Source organism: Leucopleurus acutus (genome assembly GCF_964270905.1).
Source record: "Leucopleurus acutus genome assembly, chromosome: X".
NCBI lineage: Eukaryota > Metazoa > Chordata > Mammalia > Artiodactyla > Delphinidae > Leucopleurus > Leucopleurus acutus.
In genome coordinates, this window is record NC_139148.1 from 103570965 (window position 1) to 103583991 (window position 13027).

The 13027-nt window shown below is 48.1% G+C and overlaps 1 protein-coding gene across 4 annotated transcripts in view; it reads right to left on the minus strand.

The window, feature by feature from the left end:
- TMEM255A (transmembrane protein 255A) overlaps positions 1-13027 on the minus strand; it is a gene marked incomplete at both ends in the record, with an annotated part of 44935 nt that overhangs the window by 9612 nt on the left and 22296 nt on the right. The window contains 4 exons of one of the 4 annotated variants that reach the window (XM_082864094.1): positions 3473-3635; positions 10628-10716; positions 11125-11196; positions 12591-12659. In XM_082864094.1, coding sequence (XP_082720220.1) covers positions 3473-3635; positions 10628-10716; positions 11125-11196; positions 12591-12659 — 393 coding nt within the window. The remainder of the gene's footprint in view (positions 1-3472; positions 3636-10627; positions 10717-11124; positions 11197-12590; positions 12660-13027) is intronic. The other 3 variants (XM_082864095.1, XM_082864096.1, XM_082864097.1) reach the window with 3 other exon arrangements.

Genomic DNA, 13027 nt, shown 5'->3' on the forward strand with positions numbered 1-13027 from the left:
AAATCAGTAATTCTGATTTTCCAATAAATCTGGGCTCCATCTCTACTTGTGTGTGCATATAGGAGTGTGTGTATTTCTGTACCAATAATTCTGGGGCTTAAGTTATGAGAGCCCCTTTTTTGACCAGTAGCATTCTGAGCTCCAGTGAAACAAACAGTTACTAGGTAGCACAGGAAATGGTCAAAGCCGTCTCTCCTGGACAACACTGAGTCTCTTCTGAGACAATTGCGGACTTTTGGAGAGAAGGCCGCTTTGACTTCTCCTCACTTTACTCTAAACCAGAGACATCAAGTAGGAGAAAATGGCAAGATATCATCACCTTTTAAAGATTCACCTCAAATTCTTATATCTTTGGGCAGCAAGCACTTTGGTCATCAAACATTTGTTCAAGACCCTTTTCACCAAGCCCCTCTGGTCAGGGAAAGAAGACGTCTTTTTTCCTTTCAGGTTCCCACAACTCTGGAAACGATGCTCTGAGCTGATCTCTTTGAAGGCTGCCAGCTCACAGCTTCGGGCTCCCGGCCTCCCTCCTCAGGAATGCCCTTCATCAGCCAGCACCCTTGGGCCTCCCTGCAGCCCCCAAGGCATTCTACTCAAGGCGGAGGCAAGCCCAGAGTCACCAAGCACATTTGGACCCAGGCCGAGGATTTTATGTAGGCCTACCTGGTTGATGTTCCAGGATTTTCCACACCATTTTAATAAATGTGATTTTAATAAAGTGATCATTTTAATAAAAGTGATTTTAATAAAGTGATCATTTTAATAAAGTGATCGAAACAATGGTTCCTCCTTGGTGCTCCCATCTTATAACTCCCGCTTGTTCTCTCCCGTCATGAATCAAATCTCCTGCCCCTGCTCTTTGCCTTATCTTTCGTTTTCCCCACTGGCCCTTGATTGGGTTCCCAGGCCTGGCATTTGATGACGCTCAGGTCTTCCCTCGCTCTCCTCCTTTCCTCTCCGAGAAGCTCCCAACAGGTGGAAACAACTTGCTTTTAATTTTTTTAATGAAAGCAACTAAACAAAGGAGGTAATATCTGTTAAAACACTTGTAAAACCAGAAAGGGTTCCACTCCCAGCTCTGCTATTTAGCCCTGGGCAGGTAACTTGACCTCTGTTGGCCTGTTTCCTCATCTGTTAATGGGGGGAGTAATATTTACTTCAGGAGGTACTAGTGGTGGTGAGAAGCAGAGAAAGAGGAGAGTAAAGGGGCCATTACTGGCACCTCTCAGGACAGCCTGTCAACAAACCCCTATTCCCCTAGAGATCAAGGTCACAGTGAAATTAACAGTGCAGACTGTACACCTGAAACTAATACGCTATTGTAAGTCAACTATACTTCAACAATTAAAAAGAGTTCAGAAATAAACCTAAACATCAATGGTCACCTGAGTTTTGACAAGAGTCCTTGCAGGAGCCCCACAGAGCCTACCAAGTGGCCGCCAGCCGCTCCATTTGTACATCAGGGCACTTGGCTGTCCATGTCCGAGAGCTCGAGGGATAATTCAGAGAAGCCTTAACACTCACCCTGATGTCCCATCTCAACTCGCCAGCCCCAGCCAGAAGCTTCGTTTCCCGCCAGAGCGGCTCAGATTCTACACAAGGCCTCTGCTTTCACCTGCCCCCTGGGGAAAGTCTCCAAGAACAAAGGGCATTCTTTTCTCCAAAGAAGCTCCAACCCAGAAACAGCTTTTCTGAAGTTTTGTCACCCCAATGCTCCATCAGGCCCGAACTTACAGGACAGCCTTCTCCCTCCAAGGGGCCCCCCTACCTTGAGGCTTCCCCGGAGCTTGGGCTTTCCCGAGTGGGAGGAGGGGCCCAGGAATGAGAAATGCGCGTATGAGAGAGGGAGGGGAAAAAAGAGAAGGACAGTCGGGCTGGGCAGGAGCAGGGTCACCAGCGGGAACACTCAATACTTCCAGTTAGCCCGGTTCTACTGGGGACTTGGTGCCCAAAACTGCAGTTTTTTCTCTTCCCTGGTCCTACTGCACCTTTCACTTTCCATTACTCATCCTTTTGACAGTCCAGGGCCAAACTACAAACTGTCTTTCAGCTTCCTGTTCCTCAGTGACCCCCCAAATGGGACAGAAACAGCCAAAGGCCTAGGGGTTATCTGCCTCATTTCTGGGGTCAAAGGAAAACCCTTTTTAGGCACAAAATGATTCCCTAGACATGGGTGGGACATTTCTTTAAAGCAGCCATACGCAACCATGGCCACAGTTGGAGTCACCTGGGGGGCTTTTAAAAAAGTATTGATGCCTGGGCTTCAATTTAGACCAATCAAGTTGGCATCTCTGGAGGCGCAGTCCGGGCAGTCTGAATTTTTAGAGCACCTCAGGTGATTCCATTCTAATCTGAAGCCAGGTTGAGAACCATAGCTCTAAAGCTATTATCTCCATTATTAGAGATCAAGGTTTATTAAATAAGCAAATAAATGCTTTAAAAGCAAAAGAAGGAAGGACCCCACTATTATGGAGCACCTACTGGGCGCTGAGTCCTGGGGTGCCTTTTCAGACATACACACAAACATGGAATAGAGTTGAAAGGGAGCACAGGGGATGCAGGGAGACTGAGAGTGAGGTTAAGGTTGAGGACAAGACCTGACCAGCAGTTTAGCCTAGGGCTGGGCCTTCACATGCAGAAAGAGTCCAGAGGCTCTTTCTGGAGAAACTCCAGGAGGAAATTCCTGGGGAGGGGGAGACGAGCAGTACTCTTACCTGTAGCTAAAAACGTCTTTGCTTCCAGCTCTCCCGAAGTCTGTTAATGGAAATACCACCCAAAAAGGTTTCTACTAAAAGTGTGTGTGTGTGTGGAGGGAGTAGGGGGCGGTAATTAAAGGCTATGTTTACATAACTAGCATGAACCCCACCCACCCCCAGAATGTGCCTCAAAAACACAGGCAGGGCTTCCCTGGTGGTGCAGTGGTTGAGAGTCCGCCTGCCAATGCAGGGGACACGGGTTCGTGCCGGTCCGGGAGGATCCCACATGCCGCGGAGCGGCTGGGCCCGTGAGCCATGGCCGCTGAGCCTGCGCGTCCGGAGCCTGTGCTCCACAACGGGAGAGGCCACAGCAGTGAGAGGCCCGCGTACCGCAAAAAAAAAAAAAAAAACAAAAAACAAAAAACACAGGCAATTCATGTTAACAAGAAATGTCTGCAGGCTGATGGCATCACCTGGCTCCTTCGACTTGAGCTGCCTGAAACCAGCTACATTTTTTTTTTTTTTGGCCCCACTGCATGGCATGTGGGACCTTAGCTCCCCGACCAGGGATCGAACCCGGGCGCCCTGCTGTGGAAACACGGAGTCCTAACCACTGGACTGCCAGGGAAGTCCCAAAGGCAGCTACATTCTTGAACAAACGGTTTCTGTTCCTCCCTTCAAAGCGTGGGTCCCCATTGCCCCCAACCGTCTTGCCTCGCCCCAGCCCTGACAGGAGGAGGGGCCTCTGTGGGATGGGAAGTCACTTCCTTCCTTACCATGTCCTTAAAGCCCCCCAGGACAGCGGCAGTGATGATGCCCAGGAAGAGGCCGACGATGTTGAGGATGGTGGCGGACCAGAGCAGGTGGTAGAGGTGGATGATATCCTGGCAGCTGCTGACGTCAATGTACTCATAGTAGCCACCGGTGATCTCTACCCGGCTGGACGGGGAGAAGCACATCCAGTCAGTCTCCAGGGAGCAGGCTGTCCCTCTAGGGCTTTGGCTACCATGCGGCTCAGTGAAAAGACAGATGGGCAGGTGGGGAGCTATCGTAAGGGACATCGTAGCCAACAATGCACTCGGGGAGCAAGATACGATAATCAATCAAAGTGTGACTACCGTTTATCCCCAAAACCCTCCTACCTGCCAGAGAAACACTTGTTACCATCAGCTAAGGCTAATCCTAGGTGGCAATTATCGACACCTGCTATGTGCCCGGCAAGGGGCTAAGCATTTTACAGACATGAATTCATTACATCTGTGCTAATATGGCGGCTTCTAGTCAACAGGTGACTATTAAAATTAAGTAAAAAATTCAGTTCTTCAGTCTCACCAGGCACATGTTAAGTGCTCAGCAGCCACAATTTTAAGGGCCACACTAGTGGCTGGTTACTGTACTGGACAGAGCAGATTACAGCATTTCCATCATCACAGAAAGTTCTATTAGGCTGCGCTGCAAATCCTTACAATATTGTGTGAGGTAAGTACTACCACCATTCCCGTTTCACAGATGAAGAAACTGAAGCACAGAGAGGTTAGGAATTTCCTCAAGTCGTAAGCGGTAGAGCTGGGATCTGAATTCAGGCTTCAAAGATTTCAGTGTTTCCTCTCCCAAAACAAAACACCAACAAACAAAAAACATCCCAATAAAGTACTAAAGCTGAGTTCCTGCACAAAATCTGAATATCACCTCCTCAGAGAGGCCTTCCCTGACCACTCTGTCCAAAGACATCCCCACCCCCACCCAGCCTGGTCACTCTCTAGCCCACTACTTGCCATGAACTGAATTGTGTTCCCTTCCAAAATTCATATATTGAAGCCCTAACTCCCAAGGTGACTGTATTTGGAGAAGGGCTCTTAGGAGGTAATTAAGGTTAGATGAGATCATAAGGGTGGGGCCCTAATCTGATAGGATTAGTGGCTTTACAAAAAGAGGAAGAGAGAACTCTCCACACGCATGCACACACTGAGGAAAGACCACGTGAGGACACAACAAGAAGGTGGCCATCAGCAAGCCAGGAAGAGAGCCCTCACCAGAACCTGACAATGCTGGTGGCTGATCTCGGACTTCCAGCCTCCAGAATTATGAGAAAATAAAGATTTGTTGTTTAAGCCAACCAGTCTATGGTATTTTGTTATGGCAGCCCAAGCTAATTTCCCTTCCCTAAATCCTCTGCAGCACTTACTCCTTACTAATGTGTGTGCTTCAATACTGTCTGTCTCCCTAACTTGAATGTGAGCTCCATGAGGGTAGGGACTTGGTTTGTTTTGTTCATTGCTGTGTTGGACACATAGTTGGTGCTACATAAATACTGGTTAAATTAATTAAATGGAAGCTCCTGTCTTCCTGGATGTTGCAAACTAGTTTACAACTTGGCCACTGGAATCAATAATGAATCTTAAACACTGTGATTCTTACAATTAAACTTAGAACCAAACCCCCTGGCATCAGGATAGTTATGTGTGACTCCCCTGCTATAAGAATATAGAAAATGAAAAAGAAAAAAAATTAAACGTTAACCTCCAAAATGAATCAGGGAGAGATTATTCACAGAAGACTTTTAAACTTTACAGATGAATTATCTTAGAATTCTTTAAAACCAGTGCTTCTTTAAGGAATTGAAATCAGTGTGGTTACAGGACAGCCTGCGTCAAAATCTGTGTTTGTGTGTCTATGTGCCTGCCTATGTCACTGTGTTATTTGTGTGTGCCTGTGGGAGTCTCTGTGTGTCTGTGTGTGTGTGTGTGCATGCATCTTTGAGAAAGAGATGGTTAAACATGCAGATTCTGAGGCCCAGCCACAGTCCTACTAAATCTGGCAGAATCTCTTGGGGTGAGGCTCTGGAATCTGTGTTAATGAGCTCATTGATATTTGAGACCCGCTGTTTTAAATAGTAAGCTTCCATAGTGAAATTTTAATGGTGTTTCAATTCATCAGAATTTGAGCTAGATTTCAGGTTTTTCGGGAACATAGCTGGACACCACCTGGAAGCATACACTGAGTGTCTCCTATTAGCTGGCGTGGTACTCGAGCCTGGGGATGGGGCAGGGAGGTTACACAGATTACTTACCACTCAAAAAGGCACCGCTGTACAAGGACTCTCCCCTGAAAAAGGCAGGCCTGTGTATAAGGGCGAGTGTGGGGTTGTAGGGGTGCAGGGGAGGCTTGAGAATCAGCTTCTGACTTCTCCCCAGGTATCTTTGCTTATGTCCTAAAACACCGAGGGTGGGCTGGTAGCACATACAGATGGGTGGTACAGCAGAGCAGACTCTGGAATCAGACTGCATTTGAACCCTGGCTCTGTCACTTATTTGCTATCTGACCTTGAGCAACTTTCTTAACTTCTCTGAGCCCAGGGGATTTCATGAGCGAATGCATGGAAGCAGTACTCTAGCACATTGTAAGGGCCCCCCCCCAAAAAACATGTAGCTGTGTTTTTTCCCTTTTAAGAGCCAGCCTCTGGCAAAATGATTCAAACCTTTGAATCGTGTTCTTAAAGGCAGTGACGCAGAGACCACAACATGGGGCTAGGTTAGTAGTTCATTTAAAAGTATTCACTAATTGTAGAGAATATATGTTTGGTTTCAGTTTGAGTGGGTTCAGCAGCTACTAAAATGATTTTTTAACTGAACCGTGAAGCAAAAGAACATTAATACTAGATCTGGTTCAGGGTTTAGCTAATTAATGTGGTTTGTTTCTGTTTGAGATTCACGATTCCATTTGGTTCAGTCTCTGGGCAGAGCTTTGCCTGATATTCCATCGTTTGGATTCTCACTGCTCCCACCCTCAAGCCTCCGTGACTGCAGCGCCCTCCTGCCGGACCCCATCACTGCCTGGTTCAGCTTCCTAACACATTTGTAAAACTAAGTCATTCATTTAATCAAAAGCCTTCCCTGGCTCCCCATTACCTTCAGGAAAAAGTATCCCAATCCCTCAGTCTGCCATAATCCAACTCCAAAATGGAATCCACATTCCAGCCAGGCTGGAATCCTCAGAAGCACCAAACTGGCCATGCTGGGTACTTATTCCAGACCTTTGCTCAGATTTCTCCCCCTGCGTGGGAGGTACTGCGCTCTGTTCTCTGCCTGTCCTGATCTCTCCCGCTGCGCAAAGCTTCAACACACACTTCTCATTCTTCAAGGACTCCAGCACCTATTCATTAGCTTTGTACCTGGACTCCCACAGCCTCAGTCTGTTCTTCTCAGTTTGGCACGTTGCATATGTCAATAATTCAGCTATTCATTTCATCTGATATTTACCGAGAGCCTACCCAGTGCTGAGTACCGTGCTGGGTGCTAAAACCACAACCAAGGCCAAGGTGGACACGACGGCTCCGTCTAAATTCTAACCTCTGGAGGGCAAGGTCATCTCTTACACTTCTTTTGTGTCTCCCTCACCGCCTCCTAGCTGGGTGGTAGAAATGTTATGGGTCATCAACAGGTACTTGGTGAATGAGTAACTGAGTTCAAAGACGGATCATTGCCTTGATCATGAGATTGCTTACCCGGTGCGGGCTTTTACCCCCTGCTCCCAACTTGCCGGGTGTGACTGGAGAAACAGACAACCTCTCTGGGTTTCAGTCCCCATTCAACAGAGTAGGAGGCAACAGATCTTGGAGAAAGCCAAAGGGCATCCTTCTGCTCTTCCATAAGGGCCTGGAACTATTCACCAACTGTTGGTGGACAGGCAGCGGCTATGGGCAGCCTCTGTGCACCTTTCTCTCACTGCGTGTATTCTGTGTATCAGTCTAAACCCCCCTCCCCATAATCCCCCTGGTAAATTGAGTTCCTTAAGGGCAAAATGTTATTTTAAGGATATCTATCCTTCTAGAACAGTCCCTGGCACACAGTAGGAGCTCAGTAAAAGTTTGGCAAAGGGAGGAATGGATGAAAGTGAGCTATCATCTTTCATTTTATTCATCGTCAGCTGCGGCAGTTCACAAACCACGCCCATTTCCTTTCGCGTCCTTTAGGTTACACACCGAAAACCAGTGATATTGGCTTGACCTCTCCAAAGCTGAGTGAAGGCTGAAAGGCAGCTGCTGCAGAGCTGCGTCCTAGAGAAACCACCTTCCTGCACAGGGTGAAATGGAATCGTCTATGTTTGGTATTAAAACCTCGCTGCCCCTGACGTCAAAGAAGGTCTGTGGCTTCGAGGGGACAGCAGAAACTCTGTTTCCGTAGCGCTGGACAAATGACTGCCTGATGTTTTCGTTCCCACTTGTTTTTTTCTTGGCCTCCTTTCCAGGAAATGGACTAGAGGAGCTGGTAATTGATTAAAAATAGGCTTCGTGTGAGGAAAAAAAAATACGCATTCGGCAAAATTAAAGTCTCCGAGCCTCAGAATGCTTGCAGCTAGCTATATTTAGGCCTGGAGATTAGGTCTCCTTCGAGCTGGCTGGAAAAAGTCTCGGGTCAAAGAAAATCTTTTCCTTCTATTGTAGGATCATCACCTCTTAAGTCTCACGCCTTGCTTTCTGACCGCATGGGACTGTGTCCTGATGAAAAGCTCAGTAAGTGCTTTTCTAGTGGCTTTGCCCTTGGAATCTCAACGCTACAGACCTGGGCAAGGCCTCGATCGCCGCCTGAGGCTGGTCCCCAGGCATCAGGTAGGTGAACAGTGTTTCCAGCTCAAAGGTTGTTAGGGGCAGTGTCCCCATGAACCCTCTTAGTTGTCTGGTCCAATAGTTTATTTTCCTGGGGAAAAGGGTGTTCCTTTTTGATCCTTTTTAACACATGTCACTCCCTTGTCATCAGGTCTTTCATTCAAGCCTGGTCCTGTGCCGGGGCCTGAGGATAAAGATAAGATGAGGTTGTGTTCGCTGCCTTTAGGGAGCCCAGAGTTTAGCAGAGCTCCTCATAAAATTCCTTTAGGGCCTTGAAGACGATCCTGGCACGACTTGCTATAAGAAAGTCAGTTATTATGAAGTTCAGATTGACAGGAAGATAAATTGGGCTTGAGTCTCCACTTAAAAAAAATTCACCTAAGGGCTCAGCTAAATGGAATTTAAGGTAGGATTTAGTTTATTCAGACCTTTTTCAGAAACACACCTAATTGTTGTAGAGAGAAAGGTGTGCCCATAAGGAATCACTTCTCCGCCCTCTCAGCGGGCCTCCTCTCTCCTCCTGGGATCTCAGAACGGAAAGGGAAAGGAGAGGAGAGAGGAGAGCCGGCCAGAGGACGGGGTGTCAAAAGAAGGGAGGGGGTAAAAACAGAGGGGAGGACTGAGCAGGGGGAGGGGGATGGACAAGGGGAGGCAAGAGGAAAGATAGCAAACTAACCCCAATTCCCCTAGGACCTATTTTACATTCCTTTGATCATTTTTGGAAGGATGGGCTCAGGAAGTACAATTATAGCCAGCTCTCCATCACCGCTAAGGAGGGAAGTCCTTTACAAGTGTTAGTTATTATTACAACATGAATAATTGAATCTCCCAGATAATCCCCAAACCTCATTTGAGTCTTTAAGTTTCTCTTCCTCCACCGCCAAACCTTTTAACGAAATGAGACCGAAATGAGACCGGTGCTAGCAAAGAAAGTAAAAGGGCTGGCGAGAGTCCCCCTTCTCCTCCCACCGCTCCACTGCCTCTGGTCTGTCAGGTCTTTAATCCTCAAACCGGAGACACTGGCCCCCCAAAACCATGAGTAGGGAGTGTGAGTGAGGAGGGGTGCATCCAGCTGACCTCTTTGGACCTAGCTCCATCCGGACCCCTTCTGCCAACTCCTCCCTCCCTTCCACCCTCCCCCTCCTCAGCACCCCTGCACTGATAGCTGAAAGAAAATACGTGCATGGCAGGCACTGGCTGACACACCCCACGTACAGGGCCGTTTACTTATGTTCTGCATCACCTGCTCACGCATTCCTGTCTATTCCACCTTCTAAATTGCTCTTAAAAGTACTCCTTGCTTTCCACCATCCCCAAACCAACTTAATCTAGACTCCGTTCCCTTTGGCCTGGACTCTTGCAGTGGCCCCCTAGTAGCCTCCAGTCTCTAACCACTCAAATCCATCTTGCACGCTATACCCTTCAATGGCTCCCAGTTGCTCACAGGGTCAAGTCCAGAGGCATTCCTATGGCCAGTGAGCCCTCCATGATCTGATCTGTGACCAGCGCTCTGCCCTCACCTCCCCCACAACTTCTGGGAAGACCCTCCTCACCTCCACCCCACTTGGGTTTGTTTCCTAACTCCCTCCTTATCCTTTAAATCTCAGCTCCCACATGCCCTCCTCCTTGACACGCCCCCCTTTGCCCCCAGTGACTCTGACTTCCAGTCATTTGCATAGAGAGGGTCTCCAGTACACCCCCCAGATCCGCACTGCACTTCTCACACTAGACTGCAATCAATGGCTCACAGGTCGGTCATCCCTGCTAGTCTGCGAGTTTCTCCGCAGGACTCTCTGTATTCCTGGCACCTAAATATGTCTTGAAAGAGAATAAATGATGTTTTAACAATTGAGGGGCAGAGCGCCAGAGTGGTTGTAGCAGAACTAGCACCAAAATCTAAGTTCTGTGAGGGCAAGGAATTTTGTTTTGTTTGCTGCTGAATCTCTAGCGTCTGGAACAGAGTCAGGCTATTTGTTGAATATTGTTGAACTTGGACTTAGACAGAACTGAGTGTGAACCCGACCTCTACCATTTTCGAACTCTGTGTCACCTTGAACTAGCTGTCTGTTTCCTCTGAGCCTCAGTCTTATCATCTGTAAAATGGGGATAATAATTCTACATACATCATAGGTAAGAATTAAATGAGATCAGATACTTGACAGCACCTAGCATAATGCCTGGCACAGAGAAGGCAGGTAATGCATGTCAGCTGAAATCCTTTGAAGACCAATGTCTTCTACTTCTCTGATCCCTACCGTGCGCCCTTCCCCCACCCTAGCCCTGCTCGTGCCCACTGTGGTCAAACCATCAGGGGCTCGGCACTCACTTGCCGCAGTTGTAGAGGTCACAGCAGAAGCAGGTGTTGCCCCGGATGCGAGGTGTGCAGAATCCACGGCTGAGGTGAGGGCAGTTCACCTGGGGACACACCACAGTGAGTAGGTGAGCTGGCACTGGATGGGAGGCGGGACCCTCTGGGATTGGCACTGTGAGTTAGTGACTGATGGAGACGGTAAGGATGGCTGTGAAATGAATACACCAATGCACGGGCAGGATGGGGCTGCGCAGGTGGCTGGCTGAACTCATGTGTGAGGCAAGTCACTGTGGAGCTGGGCTCACGTGCAGCCTCGGCCACAGCCCTCAGGGCCCCATCCCTGAAGGGTGGAGATGGAGAGGAGGAAGGACGGATGGAAGGACGGACAGAAGAACAAATGGATGGTAGGAAATGAGGATACAAGGGGCGGGAAATCAGGGTATGGGGGAAAGGGGACCAGATGGGAAGGAAGACAGAGGGGCCATCACATGCACTTTGAAGTACAGTAGTACCTCTCGAGCTGCCTGGGTAAGGTTCCTCATAACCCTCGCAGAAGGAGAATTTTTGGTTGAGGAACTTATGACCTTATATAGGAAAAATAGGGTTAGGGGGACCAGGGTTACAAGTGAACCTATGGAAGTCATTATTAACATTTTTACAGTCACCGAGTTAACACAAGAATGAGAACACGATGAAATCCAGAGAATAGCAATGACATTTTACACATCTCGTGTTTGCAAAAAAAATGTAAAAATTAACTTCCATTTATCATCTCTTATTTGTGAGAAATCTTCCAGGCTCTCCCCCGCCCCATATGGATGCAATGAAGTGCTTGTAAATTTGTTTCACTGTGTTATAGAAAATATTGGTGGTAAACGCACACTTTTTTCTATATTGGGTCCTTCATCCAAAAGCTCATGCCTTTCTGATAAGCTGTTGGCACATACATCTTTCTACTCCTTTCTAACCCGAGAATAGTTAGAAAAATGGTAAACTGGTGATTGGGGAAGGAAAATGGGGCAAGTGGATGGCACTGTTCACACTGTATGTCAAGGAAAACAGCTTCCCCTGAAGTTATGCAATGCAGTCACCATTTTATATCCACTTGCCACCTTTTTCTAACAGTCACAAGTTTACCATTTTTCTAACTATTCTCAGGGGCGGGGGGGCATTGACTTTCAATTTGAAGTTAATAGAGAACCAAATGGTCGAGGTTGCTAGAAGCACATGGTAGAGTTTTATATTAAAGGGCTCTCTGGATTGGAGAGAGGTGAATGTGAGCTGAAGTGAAAGCTCTCCAAAAATGACCTGGAGCCGAGCTTCACCTCACCGCCCACTGCCTCTGCTTCTGTGTGAGGCAACAAGGAACCCAAGGAGAGCCATGCGGGGCAGGAGAGACACACCCTCACGTGTCCACTCAAGCAGCAACAGACTGGCCTCCGGGCGTGTCGTGACAGGGGCCAGGCTGCCAGCCCAGGCCTCCCCAGAGCCTCAAAGTGGACAAGGCTTCTCAGTGACCCTCATTTGGCTTCCTGACCCCTCCCATATGTGGGACTCAGACTCTGCCTCCCCGGTCCAGGCCTGCTGCCTTGGTGGGGCTCCCACTTTTCTTCCAGCTGGACATCAAGTCCAGGCAGCTGAACCATCATCCACGGACATGGGGGAGGGACCTACCCTGTGGCCTCTGTACTCTTCGTCTGTCCCTCTCGGGATCAAAGCCACACACTGAGAGGCTGCCTGCTGGGGTCAGAGGGGCAGCCTGTGGCCACAGAACAAAGTAAATCTGATTAGGCCTCATGAGGCTCTAACCTATGACCATGGCCCCATTAGCACTGTGCTCTGACCCACCGAACAAATCAACTAAACATACCTTGTAGCAAGCTGTAGGCCTGGGAAAAAGAGTAAAAGAAAGGGGGTTCCAGGCAGAACAGAAGACTTTCCCCAAAGGTAAGACGTGCAGCCTCCTTCTGGCTCTTACCTCCTCAGCTTCCTTCTGGGATGTCTTGGGCACATAGTGGCACCGGTTAGCATAGAGTGGTTTCAGATCCTGGAAACGGAAACACCAAACCAAATGGGTTTGGGCTTTGGAAAATAGAGCAGCAAGTGCTCTGATTGGTAATAAAAGATTTGAATACACACACACACACACACACACACACACACCCCCCAGAGCAGGTAGTGGGTTGGATTGATTTCTGAAAGCTGCCCATCTAGGGAGCCTGAGAATGTGAGGATCAGATAAAAATGTTCTAATAACTGCTTTCTATCGGGCCACTTGGTTAATGAGAAATTAGGAAATTGACTGAGAAGTGGGTTTCTTGAAATTTCCACTCTAGTTTTCTTTTATTTCTAGTCTTTGTCTCTTTGCAAAGAGTCCCCAGGGAACAAAAGTCAAAACTCCAAGTTATTGCAACA